Source organism: Schistocerca nitens, chromosome 3 (genome assembly GCF_023898315.1).
Source record: "Schistocerca nitens isolate TAMUIC-IGC-003100 chromosome 3, iqSchNite1.1, whole genome shotgun sequence".
In the NCBI taxonomy this organism is placed as follows: Eukaryota; Metazoa; Arthropoda; class Insecta; order Orthoptera; family Acrididae; genus Schistocerca; species Schistocerca nitens.
The window spans coordinates 316,936,206-316,958,840 of NC_064616.1; the positions used below are offsets into that span (position 1 = coordinate 316,936,206).

The 22,635-nt window shown below is 44.1% G+C and overlaps 1 protein-coding gene across 1 annotated transcript in view; it reads left to right on the plus strand.

Moving 5' to 3' along the window:
• LOC126249208 (popeye domain-containing 2-like) overlaps positions 1-22,635 on the plus strand; it is a 775,033-nt gene that overhangs the window by 582,455 nt on the left and 169,943 nt on the right. Inside the window, exon 2 of the mRNA XM_049950862.1 lies at positions 14,391-14,548. Within this exon, the coding sequence (XP_049806819.1) occupies positions 14,391-14,548 (158 nt within the window). The remainder of the gene's footprint in view (positions 1-14,390; positions 14,549-22,635) is intronic.

Below are 22,635 nucleotides of genomic sequence, written 5' to 3' on the forward strand. Positions count from 1 at the left end.
TTAAAACCTGGTTCCTAAATCTTTGTCTTACCATTATATAATCTATCTGATACCTTTTAGTATCTCCAGGGTTCTTCCATGTATACAACCTTCTATCATGATTCTTGAACCAAGAAGTACCCTGATCATGCTATATTAGTCGGAGGCGACTTCAACCTACCTAGTATAGACTGGGATGTTTTTGGATTCATTACAGGTGGTACAGACAAGCCGTCGTGTGAATTACTTTTGAATACATTGAGCAGCTAAATCGACAGCCAACGCGTAATGGAAATATTTTAGACCTGGTAGCCACGAACAGACCAGACCTCATCAACGGTGTCAGTGTTGCTACAGGGATTAGTGATCATGATGTTGTCATTCCGACTATGGTTACGAAAGTTAAAAAGTCGGTCAAGAAGGCTAGGAGAGTATTCTTACTAGAAAGAGCAGATCAGTAGTTGTTAGCATCCCACTTAGTAAATGAATCGACTTCATTTACTTCCGGTACGATGGACGTGGAAGAATCATGGGCAAATTTTAACACATAGTAAATCACGCATTGGAGAAGTACGTGCCGAAAAAGTGGGTTACTGACGGAGAAGACCCACCGTGGTTTAACAGCGCAATTCGGAGAATGCTCAGGAAGCAAAGGCAGTTGCACTCGCGGTACAAGAAAGATCGGGAGAATGATGACAGGCCAAAGTTTGTAGAGATTCGTGCTGCTGTAAAAAGAGCGATGCGTGAAGCATTCAGCCACTACCACCGTCATACTTTAGCAAAAGATCTTGCTGAAAACCCAAGGAAATTCTGGTCTTACGTAAAATCGGTAAGCGGGTCGAAGGCTTCCATCCAGTCACTCACTGATGAGTCTGGCCTGTGCAACGGAAGACAGCAAAACGAAAGCTCAAATTTTAAATTTAGCATTTGAGAAATCTTTCACGCAGGATGATCGTACAAACATACCGCCGTTTGAGTCTCGTACAGATCCCCGTATGGAGGACATAGTGCATCCCTGGGGTTGTGAAGCAGCTGAATGGGTAGAAAATAAAAAAAACGCCAGGTCGTGATGGGATTCCAATTCGGTTTTACAGAGAGTACTCTACTGCATTGGCTCCTTACTTAGCTTGCATTTATCTCGAATCTCTTGCCCAACGTAAAGTCCCGAGCGACTGGAAAAAAGCGCAGGTGACGCCTGTGTATAAGAAGGGTAGAAGGACGGATCCTCAAAATTACAGACCAATATCCTTAACATAGGTTTGTTGCATTATTCTCGAACATATTCTCAGTTCGAATATAATAAATTTCGTTGAGACAGAGACGTTTCTGTCCATGCATTGCATTGCGGATTAGCCGCGACAGCAGCTAAAACACCTGCTTGGGCATCATCATTTGTTGCAGGTCGTGATTGACATTTCACATGTGGCTGAACACTTCCTGTTTCCTTAAATAACGGAAGTATGCGGTGAACGGTCCCGACACTTGGATGATATCGTCCAGGATACCGAGCAGCATAAATGGTTCAAATGGCTCTGAGCACTATCGGAACTTAACATCTTAGGTCATCAGTCCCCTAGAACGTAGAACTGCTTATACCTAACTAACCTAAGGACATCACACACATCCATGCCCGAGGGAGGATTCGAACCTGCGACCGTAGCAGTCCCGCTGTTCCAGACTGTAGCGCCTAGAACCGCACGGCCACCGCGGCCGGCCCGAGCAGCATATATAGCACACGCCCGTTGGGCATTTTGATCACAATAGCCATACATCAACACGGTATCGACATTTTCCGCAATTGGTAAACGGTTCATTTTAACAAGGGTAATATATCACGAAGCAAATACCGTCCGCACTGGCGGAATGTTACGTGATACCACGTACTTATACGTTTGTGACTATTACAGCGCCATCTATCACAAATCGAAAAAAGTGGTCCAACTAAAACATTCATATTTCTTTACGTACTACACGAACATGTAATAAAAATGGAGGTTCCTATTTAAAAAACGCAGTTGATATTCGTTTGACCTATGGCAGCGCCATCTAGCGGGCCAACCATAGCGCCATCTGGTTTCCCCCTTCAAGCTCGACGAGTTTCGTTCTTTGTAGTTTTTTCGTTTGATGCTTGTTTCGTGAGATATTTGGCGCGGTCACTATCAATGGACCATCCTGTATAGTGCAGCAACTCGACGTGGCATGGACTCAGAAAGCCGTTGGAAGTTCGCTGCAGAAATGTTGATCCATACTGCCTCTATAGCCGTCCTTAATTTCGATGGCGTAGCCTGTGCAGGATTTTGTGCACTAACTGACCTCTCGATTATGTCTCATAAATATTTGATGCGATTCATGTCGGGCAATCTGGGTGGTCAAATCATTCCCCTGAACTGTCCAGAATGTTCTTCAAACCAGTAACAAAGAATTGTGGCCTGGTGACAAGGCGCATTGGCATCCGTAAAAATTCTGTCGTTGTTTGAAAACACTAAGTCCATGAATGTTTGAATGGCGTCCAAGCAGCCGAAAATAATCATTCCCAGTCAATGATCGGTTCAGTAGGACCAGAGGACCCAGTCAGTTCCATGTAAACGGAGCCCACACCATTATGGTGACACCATCAGCTTGCACAGTGGTTTGTTGACAATCTGCGTCCATGTCTTCGTGGGGTCTGCATCACACTCGAACTCCACCATCAGCACTTCCCAAATGAAATGGGAACTCATCTGACCACGTCACGGTTCTCCAGTACCGTTGGGTCCAACCGATATTGTCACGAGCCCAGGAAAGGCGGTGCAGGCGATGTCGTACTGTTAGCAAAGGCATTCGCTTTGGTCGTCTGTTGATATAGTGTTTAACGAAATATTTCTGTCCTAACGGATACGTTCGTCGTACGTCCCTCATTGATTTCTGCGGTTACTTCACGCAGTGTGGCTTTTCTGTTAGCTATGAAACTGTACGCAAACGCCTCTGCTCTCGGCTATTAAGTGAAGATCGACAGCCACTGCGTTGTTCGTGGTGAGAGGTAATTCCCGAAATTTGGTGTTCCCGGCACGCTCTTAACACTGCAGATCTCGGAATATTGGATTCCCTAACGGTTTCCGATATGGAATGGCCATAATGACATGACATGAAACCTTTTCACATGAATCACCTGAGTACAAATGACAGCTCCACCAGTGCACTGCCCTTTTATACCTTGTGTATGCGATACTACCGCCATCTGTATATGTGCATACCGCTATCCCATGACTTTCGTCACCTCAGTGTAAATGCCAAAGAATTTACGCGTGTTTTCTTGAAAGGAAGGTATTTGTGGAATACTGGGAAAAAATGGTCAAAGTTGTTACTAATTGCCCCCATAAACTGAAATTAACATCATACGCTAGTGGTGCTTGCAGGACGTATAAGGTGGTGTTAGTTGCTAAACATTTGAAGTCCCGTAATTATGTACATATTTTGCAAAAATGAGAGAGAGTCGGCAAAACACCCCTGAAACTGTGAATAGTATCATATGTTGCAGAAAATACCACTGGCCGTAATCCTCTGCTGGAAACTGCAAAGTAAACGAAATGGTGAATATCGTTGGATTTACTTCTGCTGAGGCTGCTGTTGCTTGACAGAGGTGCAGAGTACAAAGGCCAAGTCACAATTCAGGATACTGGGTGACCTAAGAGTGGGGGTGGTAGATGTGCTGGTGGTTGGCGACCAGTAGGACCGCACTGCAGCAAAGGGGGTTGGGGGGGGGGACGCCAGTTTTGGGTAATAAATTATGATAATTACGATTAGGCTGAAAGGATTTAACGATTAAGTTACAACTGTTTAAAAAAGAGCAAAAGTACACTACTCGACGGCTATCTGGGATATAAATTAAGGTAATTATATGACAGTTATGGGCCGTTAATTACGTCCTACCCGCGTCCGGCCATCCTGATTTAGGTTTTCCGTGATTTCCCTAAATCGCTCCAGGCAAATGCCGGGATGGTTCCTATGAAAGGGCACGGCCGACTTCCTTCCCCGTCTTTCCCTAATCCGATGAGACCGATGACCTCGCTGTCTGGTCTTCCCCAAAGAACCCAACCCAACCCCCAATTACGTCCTAAGTAAACAAAACGAGCCCAAGTGAGCGATTTGTTTACATAAGAGGAACTAGGCCAAGTGGCCGGTTTGTTTACATAAGGAGAACAAGGGACCTTTCGTCGAATGACCTGCATACCACCCCTGGATTTCGTCCAGAGTCCAAACGACATTAGACTTATTAAGATAAAATGAACATTCACTGTGTTGTGTGTGTGTGTGTGTGTGTGTGTGTGAGAGAGAGAGAGAGAGAGAGAGAGAGAGAGAGAGAGAGAGAGAGAGAGAATCTTATGGGACTTAACTGCTAAGGTCATCAGTCCCTAAGCTTACACACTACTTAACCTAAATTATCCTAAGGACAAACACACACACCAATGCCCGAGGGAGGACTCGAACCCCCGCCGGGACCAGCCGCACAGTCCACAACCGCAGCGCCGTAGACCGCTCGGCTAATCCCGCGCAGCAACATTCACTGTGATTCAGAGCTGTTAAAGAGACAGTGTTTTCTTTTATGCTCAAAAACAGTTCCAGACAACATTTAAATTTTAGTGCTTTCAGTGCACAATGTTTTGCTAGAATAATGTTTCAATTCTGCGCGATAGTCTTTGCATCAGCCACATTGAGATCTGTAGGACATTACTTTGAATCTTGCAAATAAAAATTTCACGATCATAGTTCAGCTAAACGTTCTTCTTCTTCTTTTTTTTTCCAGGGAGTAAAAAATAGTCTTTCCGCTGTTCTTGAGTTGGATTTCAAGTGGTATTATTATTGGACTACACATGCTTTCACAGATGATTTAAATTTGGAAAAATTATTTTAGGTAGCTAGCGTAATGAGGAGTCGTTATCACCATTACCCATTGAATCTGAAGAAGACAGGTCCACTTTCACAAATGACGGAGATCACGATAAATCGACGAAAAATGATGGATAACCTTGAAAGCTCCACGGGGCTGTTTACGATGTTGCTGTGGTAACCTACATAGAGTAATCCCAGTGGTAGGAAAATATAGCGAAATGCAGGAAAACCTGTTAAGGGTCGACACTTGTTGCAGGAAACAACAATTAACAAAGTACACAGAAAGACCTGTCAGTGTTACATTATACGATTATGAAACCTTTGTACTGTTCCTCAGTTTGGGTTCTTGACAAGGTAGTACTGGGAGAGGAAATACAGACGTTACAAAGGACAACAGCTCGATTTATAACATGTTCGTTTAACAAGCGCAGCACCGGCCGTTGTGGCCGAGCGATTCTAGGCGCTTCAGTCTGGAACCGAGCGACCGCTACGGTCGCAGGTTCGAATCCTGCCTCGGGCATGGATGTGTGTGATGTCCTTAGGTTAGTTAGGTTTAAGTAGTCTAAGTTCTAGGGGACTGATGATGACCTCAGAAGTTGAGTCCCGTAGTGCTCAGAGCCATTTTTTATTCCTGACATTCGTTCGTCTCGCACACCGTAAGCGACTGGAACAGGAAAACTGTCAACATTTTTGTGGATTACCTGTATCCCTTCTTGGCTTGACGTCTTCCCCGACAACAATCGAATTTTCCAGCAGGATAACTGTTCCTGTCAAAAGGCCATAATTGTGCTGCAGCGCACGAGACCAGGCTCAGTCTTCTCTGCAAAGCAAAACTTTCAAAGAGACGGGAAAAAAATTATATTAACTTTTGGTGAATTACAGAAGAGTACAACAATCTCATTTAGACATTTTATTCCCCATAAATGTACGTTATCACAATTAATCCTTCCAGACCGATGAAACGCGTCATTGTCACTACATATCAATTTCTTTAAAACACCGTCTTCATCCAGGAGCCACTGCAACCGATTAGCAAAAATCAGAACGAAGCTCACTGTTCCAAATACACTCCTGGAAATTGAAATAAGAACACCGTGAATTCATTGTCCCAGGAAGGGGAAACTTTATTGACCCATTCCTGGGGTCAGATACATCACATGATCACACTGACAGAACCACAGGCACATAGACACAGGCAACAGAGCATGCACAATGTCGGCACTAGTACAGTGTATATCCAACTTTCGCAGCAATGCAGGCTGCTATTCTTCCATGGAGACGATCGTAGAGATGCTGGATGTAGTCCTGTGGAACGGCTTGCCATGCTATTTCCACCTGGCGCCTCAGTTGGACCAGCGTTCGTGCTGGATGTGCAGACCGCGTGAGACGACGCTTCATCCAGTCCCAAACATGCTCAATGGGGGACAGATCCGGAGATCTTGCTGGCCAGGGTAGTTGACTTACACCTTCTAGAGCACGTTGGGTGGCACGGGATACATGCGGACGTGCATTGTCCTGTTGGAACAGCAAGTTCCCTTGCCGGTCTAGGAATGGTAGAACGATGGGTTCGATGACGGTTTGGATGTACCGTGCACTATTCAGTGTCCCCTCGACAATCACCAGTGGTGTACGGCCAGTGTAGGAGATCGCTCCCCACACCATGATGCCGGGTGTTGGCCCTGTGTGCCTCGGTCGTATGCAGTCCTGATTGTGGCGCTCACCTGCACGGCGCCAAACACGCATACGACCATCATTGGCACCAAGGCAGAAGCGACTCTCATCGCTGAAGACGACACGTCTCCATTCGTCCCTCCATTCACGCCTGTCGCGACACCACTGGAGGCGGGCTGCATGATGTTGGGGCGTGAGCGGAAGACGGCCTAACGGTGTGCGGGACCGTAGCCCAGCTTCATGGAGACGGTTGCGAATGGTCCTCGCCGATACCCCAGGAGTAACAGTGTCCCTAATTTGCTGGGAAGTGGCGGTGCGGTCCCCTACGGCACTGCGTAGGATCCTACGGTCTTGGCGTGCATCCGTGCGTCGCTGCGGTCCGGTCCCAGGTCGACGGGCACGTGCACCTTCCGCCGACCACTGGCGACAACATCGATGTACTGTGGAGACCTCACGCCCCACGTGTTGAGCAATTCGGCGGTACGTCCACCCGGCCTCCCGCATGCCCACTATACGCCCTCGCTCAAAGTCCGTCAACTGCACATACGGTTCACGTCCACGCTGTCGCGGCATGCTACCAGTGTTAAAGACTGCGATGGAGCTCCGTATGCCACGGCAAACTGGCTGACACTGACGGCGGCGGTGCACAAATGCTGCGCAGCTAGCGCCATTCGACGGCCAACACCGCGGTTCCTGGTGTGTCCGCTGTGCCGTGCGTGTGATCATTGCTTGTACAGCCCTCTCGCAGTGTCCGGAGCAAGTATGGTGGGTCTGACACACCGGTGTCAATGTGTTCTTTTTTCCATTTCCAGGAGTGTAGTTAATGCTTGCACCAACTGCAGAGGTTCGCGTAGAATGCGCCAGACAGTTCATAGCGATATCTGCAGTTCCCTGCTCGCACGTGTCGTAGATTTCTTCGAACTCCTGAGGAATGATTCCCGCACACGTTCCAGTATCTTTCCTGACGATCGTAGCAGTCCGGGTTTCTTCGCGCTACATACTCAGTGGAATGCGCTGTACCACCAGTGGGCTGTTTTATATGTTTCCGCTTTTACCTGATATTTGGTAGGAAGTCGTCGTGTCAACCCCCACAATTAACCCGCAGTTAGAGAATTCAACGACACAAAACGCATGCATTGCGCTTTTATACTGTACACCATGTACCGACACTCCTGCACCCTTGTGGCGCGCTGTACTACTACGCCAATGCGGGGTTTGCGAATCGAAACTTGGAGAAATGTCCTATCCACTGATATGTGTCATTTTTCTGCACCTCTTGTAGTTTTTGCGCGGTCATCTCCCGAAATCCCATAAACACTTATGAAAAGAAATGAGTTACAAAAAACAAGGGCATTACAAGCCGGATTCCCTGTATACGATCTTCTCGCACATTCTTTGCTTCTTTACCTCATTCGAGAGTTACAACTTTGATAGATGAATCCTACTTAGAAAATGGTGCACAAGTGTGAGCCAGTGTCCGGGACTTTGCCAGAGCGAATGGCGGCAAGTTGTGCCACGATGACTGGCAGCTGGTGCCCCAGGGGCCGGACAAAATTAATGTCGCAGTCACCCCACCAGCTGAACCCTTTCTCAACGCAGGCGCTTTGCAAAATTAATACCCGAACTTTCGCATCTGCCATCTGCCTCCTGCGTACGTCATTCCTGAAATTTTCCGTCACTTGCAATAAGAAAAGAAAAGTTGCAAACCACTCAGGATGACTATTCCTATTAGATTAATCGTGAACCCCTTACAGAATATTCATTTAGAACATCAGATAATTCCTGTCGGGAAAAAAATGAAGTACATATTCTAGTATTACTCTGTTGCTTTTGTAGGATCGTTTACTGTATAATTTCTTGGATTTTCGCAGTCTTTTCTTCATTGCACAGGTTAGTAAAAAAATAGTTTTTAATCTAATTATGGTCGTCTTTTGTCATGCTGTAATTAGTATTTATAGACATTATAAAAGTATTTACTTACATTGGTCTCTTATCCGTAAGGCAAGAGTTTTAAAGCCCTGCGTGTGGAAAAAAAAGAAACAAAGAACACGAAAGGATCATAAGGAGAAAAAAATGGCTCTAAGCACTATGGGACTTAACATCTGAGGTCATCAGTCCCCTAGAACTTAGAACTACTTAAACCTAACTAACCTAAGGACATCACACACATCCATGCCCGAGGCAGGATTCGAACCTGCGACCGTAGCGGTCTCACGGTTCCAGACTGAAGCGCCTAGAACCGCTCGGCCACCATCATAAGGAGAAAGGAGGACGAAAACAACGGGGAGGATTTAGTATTGAATCTTGTTTTCATTCTTCCTTCAGATACTAAGTCTCCTGTCTTGTTGTTCAGCTTTGCCTAGACGTATCGCGAGCACTTACACTGATGAGGCAAAACATTATGACCACTTGCGTAGTAACGTGTTGGCAAGGCAGCACAGCAAGATCTGTGGGGCATAGGTTCGACAAGACCTTCATATGATTCCGGAGATATGTGGCACAAGGCGTCTACGCACAGGTCACCCAGTTCGGGGAAATTACGGACCGGTGGTTTGTGGGCGCGGAGGTGGCGTCCTACTGCGTCCCAGATGTATTCGTTCAGATTCACATCAGGTGATTTCGTTGAGCTCATTATTTTACTATCATGTTCCTCAAGCTACTGTAGCACAGTTATGGCCTTTTGAAACTGACAGTTATCCTGCTGAAAAATTCGATTGCTATCGGGGAAGATATCAAGCCTGAAGGGATACAAGTGGTCCACCAAAATGTTCATGTAGTCCATAGTAGTCGTAGTGCCTTCGATTACTGCCACAGGTGCATGCCTGGGGCAGCCGTTCGCCTGGATTACGACATATCCTGAAACAACGACCTCATGTGACAACAAGTTTCCATTGATCTACCGTTCCGTCTCAGTGATACCGCACCCACTGTTTTCGTAATAGACGCTGTCGTTGGGCTAACATGGGACCACATACGATCGTCTGCTGTAGAGCCCCATGTTCAACAACGTGCGATGAACGGTGTGCTTCTACATACCTGTGCTTGCACCAGCATTGTTCTCTGACACAAGATCTGCCGCAGTGCTGCGTCACAGAGTGGGGAAGAATACGACCTCCACGTTCTGTGATGAAAGAGGTATGGATATCCAAGACTTTGTCGCGTATTCGTGGCTTCACCGTCCTTCAACCACTTTCCGTAGATTCTCACGACAGTAGCGCGAGAAACAGCCGACCAGCTTTGCCTTTTCCGAGATATTCGCTAGAAGCTGCCGCACAATAACAATCTACCCTTATCCCAACTCAATTCTGTCATTCAATTTTCCCATTTGCAGCCTTTACCGTCTTTGGAATGAGTCCCCATTCGTCTCTTCTCCACTTACAATGAGCGTTTCACAATTCCTGTTACAGGTTACGAGGGGCTGCAGAGGGGGCGTAGTAGATAAAGATTTGATAAGGAACCCATGTCCGGAAATGCACCAATTGGAAATAAAATAAGTCTTACCATTTTTAAATCTCCCTCTTCACGGCAGGCGCACAAAGTGAGAAGAGGGGAATAAGTACTGGTGGAGTTATTTTGGAAGATTTACTATTGTCACACCGTCAGTTAGTGTGGTTGCAACATGATGGCGCAACCGCGCATTTTGCATCGTAGACTTGGTTGTCTTCACGCAAGTTGTGATTAATTTATCACGTGTCGTGGTTTCACCGCCATTTAACCACTTTCCATAGATGCTCACGATAGTAGCACGCGAACAGCCGATCAACTTCGCCTTTTCGGAGATACTCGTTTCCAGACGCCGGACGATAACAATCAGCCATTTGTCAAACTCGCTTCTGTCAGTCTCTTCAGACAGCCTTACTACACAATCGTTCGGAAAGCCTCTACAGAATGTCCAGCGGGTTATCGAATGTATTCCCGTTTGCCTTCATATTCACCATGCGCTTTCACTCACAAAGGCTGACGCGGACAACTGCGGCAGGTGTTTCCGTGGTTCATCGGTTGACTCCATCGTCAAGAACATGTTGGTGCCAAGCCGGACATTTCGATTGCTCTGAAGATCCTACAGGCGTTTCAGAAGAATAGTAAATATATTGAGAGCTTGTAACATTTCGAATATAAAGTTCCATAGCAGACGTGTCCAATTTTTTTGGTTACGGAGGCAGAGCCATACAACCAAATATATACTCACATAAACTGTTAAGCAAAAGCAAAATATTAAGTTCGTAGTTGATTTTCATAAATTCCACCTCCAACTTCAATGTACTTTTGAATTCTCTTGACGACAGTACCTGTAGCTCTTCAGAGGTTGTCTTAGCATTCTTCTATGAGGTCAGCAGTATTCATAATCCGAACCATCATTTCGTCCCTTGTGTGTACTTTTTCTTTCTAGACTTCACCTTTCAACCATCCTCGCGGGCAAAAATCTGAATAGATAATGTCCAGGGACCTTGGTGATCAGTCTTCCGGGAAGTGTTAGCCTTAGATTATGTGTTATCTGACGATGAGAATGTGCAGTGGCCCCGTAACGTTGGAAGAACATACACATCATTTTAGCCAAAGGAACCTCTTCCAATAATGCTGGAAACTCGATTATAAAAAAGTCTAGATAACCTGCCCCTGTAAGATGAGGTGGTAGCACAACAGACACAATATGCTGACTGTCTGTCATATCACACGACACTTTTACACAAAAGTATTCTTGCAAATGTGTCTTCACAAAGTTACATGGCTTTTCGTCGGATCACCGATCTGAGTTGAGAATTTTGTTGATACCGTCGCGAGTGAAAGTGGCTTTACCAGTAAACAGTGTTAATGGGATTAGCCAACGACAAAATTCGAAATTTCAGTTGTCTGACTCCGTTCTAACAACTGAATAATGTCTTCATTTCCACGTTCAGATCAGATGTGATTGATTGGCCATACACCAGTACCACACAGTTTAGTCAGTACACCAGTTAACACTCCTGAACATAGTACTTGTCAGTCAGGAAACTGTCTATTGTATTTTCTATAAGCAGCAGTGCTTCCACTAAAAAACCCACACACAAATAATATATCGGAATAATCAGCATTTGCAATACGTGCGGCATGCTTGGCCAATAAGTCACAATCACAGTAGAATAATTCTGTTACTTAAACTCAAACGTAACTTCACAACTTGAATTTCAAAACGAAAATGACAGTCGATGAATAAACCCATAGTAACTCGAGTAGCAACACGCGAAATGAAAACCTATCTCTGTAGCCATCTATGTATCTGTAACCAATGAAAACTGGACACATGTTACGCGGAATCTTTTATTCGAGTTCGTACATATTACCACTGCCTAAAATATTTACTATTCCTGCTGAAAAATCCTGTGTACCTAAACTCTCCTCCGAAGATGCTTGCAAGTTCTGTCATTAGTTACTTCGATTCTTCTATGTTTCACTGACGTCACTGGTCAGGATTGTGATAGAAACTGTGTGTGTGTGTGTGTGTGTGTGTGTGTGTGTGTGTGTGTGTGTGTGTGTGTGTGTTGGGGGGGGGGGGGGGGGGAGTACGACTGGTAGGAGGTATGATACTCTTTGTCACAGCTCACAGCTTGTGATAAGTAGAAGACCTTGAAGGCAAGTTAACGAGCGCAGTGGAGAATTTCTGACGTACTGGCCTCCCATTCGGACGGGAGGCGCTTCACATCGTCTTCTGGCCATCCCGATTAAGGTTTTCCGTGGAAGGAAGGAAGGAAGGAAGGAAGGAAAGAAAGAAAGGAGATTTCAGTTAAACGTCCCTTCGATGACGCGGTCATTAGAGTTAGAGCGCAAGTCCCGAATCGAGAAGAATGGGGAAAGAAATCGGAAGTGGAATATCCAAACACCAAGATCTATAAGCCCAAAGCACCTACCATAAAAGTCGCTTACTGTTTATGCTATTTATTACATTGTCCACAGCGACTGAAGAAAACGCAGTAGTCGTAACGAAGGTTGTGGAGAGTTGTGCTGATAACAGTCGACACTTTCCTCATTTCTAGTACGATAAAATAAATTTAGGTATTGACTAATAAGTTTAAAAAAAACTGCAGCATGGGTGGCAATAATTCCTTGAGTGCTTCCTTGCGAAAGGAGTGTCACGGTTTGACGTGCCGTCTACGACGAGGTCATTAGAGGTGGAACTCAAGCGCTGTTAGAACAAGCACAGAGACGGAACTCAGTCGTGTTATGTGCAAATGCCTCGTCCCTTCATTTGCCGAACATATTTAGAACACCTAATACTGCTCTTGTAGAATGAGGGTGTATTGGTTTACCACTGTGTCACCAGGCTCGGTACTGTTCCATGTGGAGGTGGTTAAAATGAAAATGTGTTCCAGGTTTCTGTACATAATGTACAATCGCGTTAAAACAAGTTAATAATCCTTACTTAAAGTAATAAACATGTTTCATTCCGTAATTTTACGCTCGTTCTTGAATACCCAAGCAACAATGTTCCCGTGTATTGCGGAATAGACACTCCTGGCAGTAAAAGCTGTAACACCATGAAGATGGCTTCCAATAAATGTCAAATTGTCATGAATTGTACTACATGCTTCGATATGCAAATGTTCAGCACTTCACTGCAACCACACAAAGTGGGTAGGAGTAACGCCATCCATATTTTGTACATAAGGAATGATTATACAGCTGATTCCTCATCTAGATATCGCATTTAAGTGTTGCTTGTTTGTGAGAAGATCGTGTCATGCATTGTGTAAGGAGAAACATCCACCAGCAACTGACGGAATAAGGCGGTGGCAGGATTGTGGGCTATTGAGACTGTGATTTATCGCTCCGCGATATTGCTTTCGTGGTGGGGATCCCGTTACTGTTATGTGAATATGGAATCGATGAGTTCAGGAGGCCATACTCGACGTCACGCAGGATCTGAACACCTCGCACGACTATCGCCCGAGAGGTCAAACAAATCTTTCGCTCGGCCTTGCAGTCAGCAACTGGACTTGTTTGCAGCAATACAAGTATGCACACAGACAATGCGACGACGTCTGGAGAAGCGTGGACAGTCGGCGGGGCGACCATTGCTGCTGATTATCTTGAGGCGGTAGCAGACACAGGCGCATCGACAGTGGTGCAGCCAATGATATCACTGAACACAAGAGTGGTAAACCACGTCATCTGTTTTGGGGAGTCGCCGTTCTGCATACAGCATAGCAGTGCGTCCTGCACCTGGGTTAATGGTATGGGATGCCATTGGGTACGTAACACTATAACTTCCGGTTATCATAGCCGGCAATTTGGACAGCAAGTGTTATATTTCTGACTTGTGAAGGCCGGTGGCTGTACCCTGGCATCATTGACTCTTTGATGTTGTCTTTCAGCAAGATAGCACAAGACCAATTGTTGCCCTTGGTGTACTGACACACCTCGATACAGAGGGAGTAAGACTGTCGCCCTGGGCAGTGTGTTCTCGAGGTCTGTCATCCACTGAAAACATCTGGTAATTGGTTGCCAAGAGACTGGCTAACCACCACACGTCAGCCACCACAGCTGATGAACTCTGGCGTAGGGTTGAACCAGCATGGAATGAATTACATACATCTGTCATTCAAACTCAATTTGATTAGATGCTGAGCCAGCTTAGGGTCTTTGTTGCTGCCAGAGGTGGCAGCTCTGTGTTGCAAATTGCGGAGGCTGCACATCCCCAATAACCACCAAATAAATTTAATGACGTATTCTTGTATTGTACTTTGTACCTACAATAAATAAAACTTCTTTATTTGCAATCCTTCCTGGGGATGGAATTTTAATAGCCAACAATGTATTTTAATTACTTCTTCACATAATGTACTTAATATTGTAGAGTTTCCTGCTATTACTGATGTATGGTGTTTTTTTTTCAGGTGTACCTGGCACTATTTCAGCCTCTCAGGGTAACTCGGCATCAGTTCAAGAAAGTGCTCAACTGCATGCGGAATATCCGAAAGCTCAAGTACCAAGAAGTGTACGCGCAGGAGAAAGTGACCAAAGTCGACAGCCTGTCGTTAGTTCTGACTGGCAAGTGAGTACACCAACTCTCTACATAGAGCTTCTTTCTAAAGCTAAGTAAGCAACCAAGAATCATGCTTCAGTCAGTGATTGGCGGTCGTCCCATTTATAATTGTCCCATATATTCCCCAGTAGTGATGCGACAAACATTAAAATACTATATAGGAACTTTCTTAGCTTTCATATTAGTTAATTTTCCCATTACTTTGACTGTTTCGTGTTTTTTTTCTAACGAATGTGAAGGTATAAAAGTTTATTTTTATTTGCCACAGGCAAAGCCTATTTCACCCGATAAAATCATGCCATCTAAAGGTACAAGCAGGACATTTGTCTGACTTCATTACAAAATACAGAAAGCATATATTAAGTCAGGAACGATAATTTGGAGTAAAGAAGTGTAGTAAACATAGGCCCTAAAATACATATATTAAGGAGCTATGAGCAATTCCTCATCTTGTATACTGTGAAACAAATATCTTCTGCTGCACGCTCTTTTTTTCCATATTTTGAAAGGTGGTAGCATGGCCTAAAACAATTAAAAAGAAGTCAAGTGAACATGGGCTCTAAAATGCACACCTTAAGAACTGTGACCAATTGTTTACCTTCGCCACTGTGAAACACATCTCTTCTACTGAAAAAGTGCTCATAGCTCTTAAGGTATGCACTACAGAGCCCATGTTTACTTGACTGTTTTGCTTCGGATGATCATTCCTGTGATATCCCTTAATATTGGCTGTTCCTCATGGGACACCTATATAACTGAACAATTGCCTGACAAGCACCCAGGAAACATGGTCGGATGTCAAAGTAACTTCGTAAACACACACACCATCGGGTATATAAATAATTAGAGCTGTAGTTCTCTATGAAAAGTAGAACGGTTAGTATTGTTCGTGTTAAATGTTGCTACCAGGCCTATTATGGTATATAAGGGTTGTGAACAACGTCAGACGTTGAGCGATCACTGTGAAGGACGCGGATATGCTGTTTAGTAATGAGGGACAGTGCTATCTGGGCCTGAGTGAGTTCGAAATGGGCCTCATTTCGGGTATCCGTATGGCCGGCTGATCAAATCATGCTATATCCAGATTCTCCGAGCATTCATACGTGACAGGGGCCGGATGTGAGACTGCATGGGAATGTGTGGGCAGGCGTTCTCTTCGTCAACGTTCCGGTCGACCACACCTGACCACTACGGGGGACAATCGTCGTATTGCTCACCAAACACATCCTAATCCCTACACATATGCGCCTGCTATCCAAGAACAAGTAAAATGGAAAACTTTTTCCGGCTCATTCCGGAGCTGGTACAGCAACCAATATGTGTGCTTTTATGTTTCTTCCGTAGGCCAATCCGAAGATGCTAAATAAAGTTGAAACGCGTCATTCAGGAAGTAATAAAAAAATTTTACACTGCAACGAAGACCGTTTATTCCTTCATAATATTCCCTGCAACATTCTATGTCATCTCGCACAGTTGCTAAGAAACAAGCACCAACCAGACTAATGAACTATCGTTCCGTGCGTAGGCTACCGCTAACATAACACAAACGGCTGCTTTTGGTAGTTATTTAGGGGTGTATGACGGCACAACGGTATGTCACGGACATCTTCCGTCTTCATGTATTACCCCCCATACGACAGTATTGTGGAGCCATTTTTCAACAGGATAACAGTCCTCCACACATGAGAAGAGTCTTTATGAGCTATCAGCGTGATGTTGAGATACTCACATGACCAGCGAGATACCCAGAACCTGTGTGGGACCAGCTCGGACGTTAGCTCCGTTCCAGTGCCATTGTATTGGATATCAATGACCAATTACAACAGTTATGGACTAACTTGCCTCAGGAAAGGATACAACTGTTTATGACACCCTTCCTAACCTAATCAGTGCATGCATCCAGGCTAAATGGGGTGCAATGTCGTGCTTATAAGCGGGCTAATACTGCCCAATTCTTTGTAAATTTGTTTCGGATTTGTAATGACTGAAATAACATCACACAGCCTCTAAGCACATTACGTTTCATTCCGTTTCCTCCGCACCTTCTGGGTACTTCAGCTTTTTTGTCAGACAGTAAGTATACAGTGATTACAAACTCAAGTCAAATTAACAGAGAACTGGGCAGTAAGAGCCCACTTATCAGAACGACATTGTGCCACCTGCGGCCTGTATGTGTGCACTGATACGTTTGGGAAGGGTATCGTAAAGCTGTTGAATCCTCTCCTGAGGCAACCTGGCCAACACCTCTTGCAACTGGTCCTTGATATGTTGGACACTGCCACGGGGACAGAGTCGGCGTCAGAGCTAGTCACATAAATCTTCTAGCAGTAACAGATCTGGAGTCTTGCTGGCCACTGGTGTACCTCAATATTCCACACATATTGCACACATAGTTCACAGATACACGTACCACGAGTGGACGAGCATTGGCCTGTTGAAATTGGTATCACTATATCGTTGAATGAAAGGTAACACATGAGGACGCAGGATGTCCGTGCGTACCGTAGGGTCATCATAGTTCCCTCAATCACTACCAACCGTGATCTGAAATCTTAACTGACGGCTCGGAACACCGTGACCCTGGGAGTAACACCGCCGTGTCTCTCCAAAGCATTGGAGCAATGGACTCCGTTCCAAGGTCGCCACCATACTCGGCGAGCGATAGTCATCCCGAGAAGTGCAGAACCGCGATTCATTGTGGAACACAGTGCGACGCGATTCATCAGCAGTCAAAGCTACCCAGTTTCCATCACCACTCAAAACGTAGTGTAAGAAGGATGCTTACGTCTTGCACAGTGTGTGCACTAGCAACTTGACCTAGGACCCATGGATCGGCATGCTACTTTTCGTACCTTGGGGCATTCAGACTTACAACTGATATGATAGAATTTCAGGGTCGCCACCACCTAAGCCGACTCTTTAAGACAAGAGAACCGACCGAACTGGAAAATGTTTATAATAAAGGGATTTACAATTGTTTCCCCCTTTTTTTAAGCACTTAATTAAATTGTGCTGGTGATTTTCACCTTCTCTTTTATTACTGCCCTTATGAAATGACTCGTCAAAAGATACAAAAATGAACAGAGCATTCTTATTGATTTTACAACTGAATTCGGATATTAACATAATGATCATCGAATAATACGCAGGATTGATAGAATACAACTTATCACTGGTTTATTCAATTAGCAGTGCTCAATAATGAAGGGAATCAGTTACGTTATAAGAGAAAACTGTCCCCTTATACGGGAACAAAATAACCTGCTTTTCTTTAATGAGAAGATCGTAATATTGTGAAATTGAACGGAAGGAAAAGGATATGTAGTAATAAGGAAATGGCCATACACTCAGTTACTCAGTTCAGACTCAGAAGATGGACTCAAGCAAGAAACCACCACCAGCACTTGCATGCAAAGGAGGAAAAGTGGGCAGAGAGAGTCCATTTCCATCACTGAATAGTAGCCGCATAAATCAAATCGATGGGTAATAATCTGTTCCGGCTTAAGGCCTCCACCTATACCACACCCACGTGGTTCCCGCACAATAGCTTTGTTACGCCAGATTTCACTCTTGCATGAAAACTTCGAGAATTTACAAATAATATCATAACATGTAATTACTTACGGTCACAACGATAGAAACTTATTATACAGGAAAGGTTGAGCAGGTGGCCCTTCAAATAACGACAACCGTGACAATTCGAACAAAGAGCACGACGATCAGTTCAGAAATCAAGGGCGTAAAGAAACTGAAAAAACGCACACACATGAAGTAACAATCACCCTTACTTTCACACGAAGTATGGGCAAGTTATTTTAGCTTAAACATGATTGAAAGTTTCTGTGGTGGGTAAATTGCACCACGTTGTTCTACTGGAACAAAGTCAACTCCGATCAGTGCAAAAATTGCACATAATCGTCAGCTACTACTGCTACCTCATCGCACAAATGCACTAGGAGACCCATGAAGAACCGAACTTAAATATTTCAAGCTGTTTACAACGGACAAAACGCAAACTTCGGAAGTTCCTAGCAGAGCAACATAGGACTACGTCTTTACTCACCAGTAACCAGCAGCAGAGTCCCTTCCTCCTCACAAAGGTTCCACCGGCTACTGCCTGAAAACGGAAACCAGAGAGAGCTTCCATCACCAACCTCACAAACAAACAATACCATCTCCAGAAAGACTAGACTTCCTGCCCAAGTACAAGGATCTTGAGTTGGTCATCCTGCTCTCCCCTCCAAGCAGCGAGCACACAGCTCTCGCTGCAGCAGACGACGGCCAACTCAACTTCCACCAAAAATAGATAGAAGAGACATCCAATCACTCATTTGTTTACCTACACACACACACACACACACACACACACACACACACACACACACAAGACGGTTCAGCGAAAGGAACAGGCATACATGTGGAAAAGTGGAACATAATAACTGACATATAATCAAACACTGATTACCTTTTTGCAAAATACTTAGTTTTGTGGCAAGAAAAAACATTTCTCTGGCGTCAGTCCACGTACTCAAGCCTTCTGGGGTGGTTCATACGCTCAACCACAGTTACACGGTGGGCCGCATAATTCATAATTGCTTTAGTTAGTAGAAAGTTCTTGTGGAACGGTTGTGTTGAGACGTTTCAGTAGCCGATGGCGTTGAGATTTTAACAGCAGCCTACGCACTGGATGGAAATTCCCAAACCAATAGTGCGGGATGGCACACAACGTTGCTAGGAATCCATTACTTGTTCTCTGATGGCAGGTGCAGTTACGGTTAAGATGTATTTGGTGCGCAATACGGCCATTATCCCTTGTGTTGCTGAGATGTGGTCGACCGGAAACTTGACGACGACTCCGACCAACCCTCACTTTCCTATGAACCCAAACATCGGCCACTATCACACCCGAATGTCCCACAAATCTGGATATAGCACGATTCGACCAACCGTACCCACAATGAGGCCCCTTTCGAACGGTGCTGATAACGCTGTCTCGGTTGGCTACGAAGTACCTCCGTGTCCTTCACAGTGATCACTCAACATCTTACACTGTTCATGCCCCCTTATATACCCTACAAGGGCTGGTAACCATTAAACAGGAACAACATAGAAGCACCCTCGTGGCCATTCTACCACAGAGAACAGCAGCTCTTAACATTAACATAACTACCTTTGGTGTGTACTCGTACGACGTTACATTAACGTCCTACCTTGTCTTCTGGGTCCTCACTTTTTTGTCATTCAATATGTATATATCGGATGAAATAGTGAATAAATTTAGCGTAAGACCTATACATGGAACTCAGAACTTCTCTAAGAGAAAAATAATGCTTAATTTTTGAAATTTCGAACAGTGTAATTGGGGAGGTTGTAGCAAGAAAGTGCTAAGCCATATTTTTATGCTTTCGAGATGAAGTCATATTAATGTTTGAGGAAATCGTCAAATCACGTCAATTCGTAAATTTTGGTTGAACACATGTAATAAGGTTCTCTGGTATATTTTATTTTGTTTTATGAGACACAATATGAATATTTCAAACTACATTATATAGAAACCAACGTTTTAAAATAAGATGGTATCTTTCTTGGCACTATGTTGAACAAAAAACGTAACCTGTATTAGACAAAGATATTTATTAACTTTATAAGTGCTTACAAACAAATATTTGTTTACTTCCTTTCTAAACAGACAATGTTTCATTTCAAAAATAGATTAACAATGACCTAAAATACTTCTTCTACGCTTTCTTCTCCATTATCATCACTAACAGCAGCAGGCAGGAAGTTGCGATAAAAGTAGGGGCAGATTGGCGGAACATAATCCATTAGCTTCATTACATCATTCAGTTTGATTTTCTTAATTTCAACAGGTCCATTCTATTTCGGTCTTAAATGGTTCAAATGGCTCTGAGCACTATGGGACTTAACTTCTGTGGTCATCAGTCCCCTAGAACTTAGAACTACTTAAACCTAACTAACCTAAGGACATCACACACATCCATGCCCGAGGCAGGATTCGAACCTGCTACCGTAGCGGTCACGCGGTTCCAGACTGAAGTGCCTAGAACCGCAAGGCCACACCGGCCGGCCCTATTAGTACTAAGCAGGCCATTTTTCAGTCCTGTTATGTCAAAGAAATCACCACTTTCCATATTTATGACATTGAACTTGTGTTTACGGCCACAAGAAGCAATTATTTCTCTCCGTTGTGAAAGAGAGAGTATTCGTTGGGTTGTCCCCTCTGATATTCTTCAATTTTAGCAAAGTCTCTATCAGAGGGCAGGTAAGTGTGTTCAGGAATAAGGAAATAATGCTCAGTCTCTTCAAACCGCTTTGTGTGGATCAGATGACTCCAAACTGCCATTATATTCCAGTTCTTATTCTGACCCCTGCAGCTGTCACAAAAATAGATTAAGGGTTTTTTTTTGTGCAGAGACGGGTGTTGTTTTCAAATATTTAAATATTTGTGGATACGGCTACCAATCTCTTCACTGTCTCGGCCTGCAAAACTTTCATCCCATACAAGCATATGTCCAATATTCTAGCCACAATCATGTATTCCAGCATTATATGTTCAAATGGCTCTGAGCACTATGGGACTTAACTTCTGAGGTCATCAGTCCCCTAGAACTTAGAACTACTTAAACCTAACTAACCTAAGGACATCACACACATCCATGCCCGAGGCAGGATTCGAACCTGCGACCGTAGCAGTCGCGCGGTTCCGGACTGCGCGCCTAGAACCGCTAGACCACCGCGGCCGGCAGCATTATATGTCCACAGTTTTCTGGAGTAGAAGGCAACAGAGGAATTGAGCGTGGGAGCGGGCAATGTTTGCTGCAAATCTATGGATATGACATGTGTATTAGGATCGTGCTTGAACAACACCGAAAATTCAATTAGTTTGGACTTCAGATATCCTGCATAACGCAAGTTCAGTTCCTTTTTTATGCGTGTGGCAGACTTCTCTTCTTCTGCCCCATTTTCTATCTTTATGTTGAGGGAGTCACATATTTTATATGTATCTAATGCTGGGAATTTAAAGCCTATATTATATTCTTCACGTAATATTTTTCTGCACTTACTTTGAGATACTGCTTGTATGTTTGCATCCTTGCAGTATTGACAGTAATTTTGATACAGCTGTGTGATATTCATATCAGTGCCTAAATAGACTGTCTCAGGATTTTGTGACCCACTGTAATGAGAGCAGTACTTGGGAATGGACTTAATGTGAGCATGGACAGCATTCACTGCATCACTAGTATAAACATAAGGCCTATTGACATGTTTACCTTGTTTATCGAGAGGAGGTGTTCAATCTTTAGTTTTTATTTTCGATATTATATTGTTGATACGCCCTCTATCATTATGTAAGCCATGAATGCTCATAAGTGATTTTTACAAACTCTCACTGACTTTCCATTAACCTTCACTCTAAAAATGAAGGTATTGTTTTTGTAACAATTTTCTGTAGAATTTTTCTTGAATCTCAGTTTTACAGAACATGCTTCTATACTGCCAAAGTAGTAGGCATTTTGCTTATCACAATCTCCCATGTCCCAAAATCCAGTGAACACATTTGTTATTCCTTCTTTATCCAACAGAAAGCGTTGTAATGGACACTTATACATTTCTCCTATTGTTGCTGCTGCAACAGGATTACCTGCAGTAGATGTACATTCACGACCTTCGTTTATTCTTTTTTTTTTTAATCCTATAAACCGTCCTAGTGAGTTGCACCCTCTTTGTTGTTGTTTGTTGTTTTGGAGGACTACTGAATGACAGTCTTTCATGTGATGCCGTTTTTCTTCGTGAAACAGAGTTACTGTCATCCTAACAAAAGGAAATATATGTATATAAATTAAAGGCATATTGTTGTAAACACCTCATAATAACAGTCTATAACTTCAGATGTCTACACTACTCAGAATACCTGTTCAATTTTTCATGAATATTGATTTCGAATCCTTAGGTCAAGAAAGTGCCAAGCAACAAATTTACTTCTGGATTGGGTTGTATGGATTGTTTGGGGGAGGAGACCAAACAACGCGGTCATCGGCCTTATGGGATTAGGGAAGGGTGGGGAAGGAAGT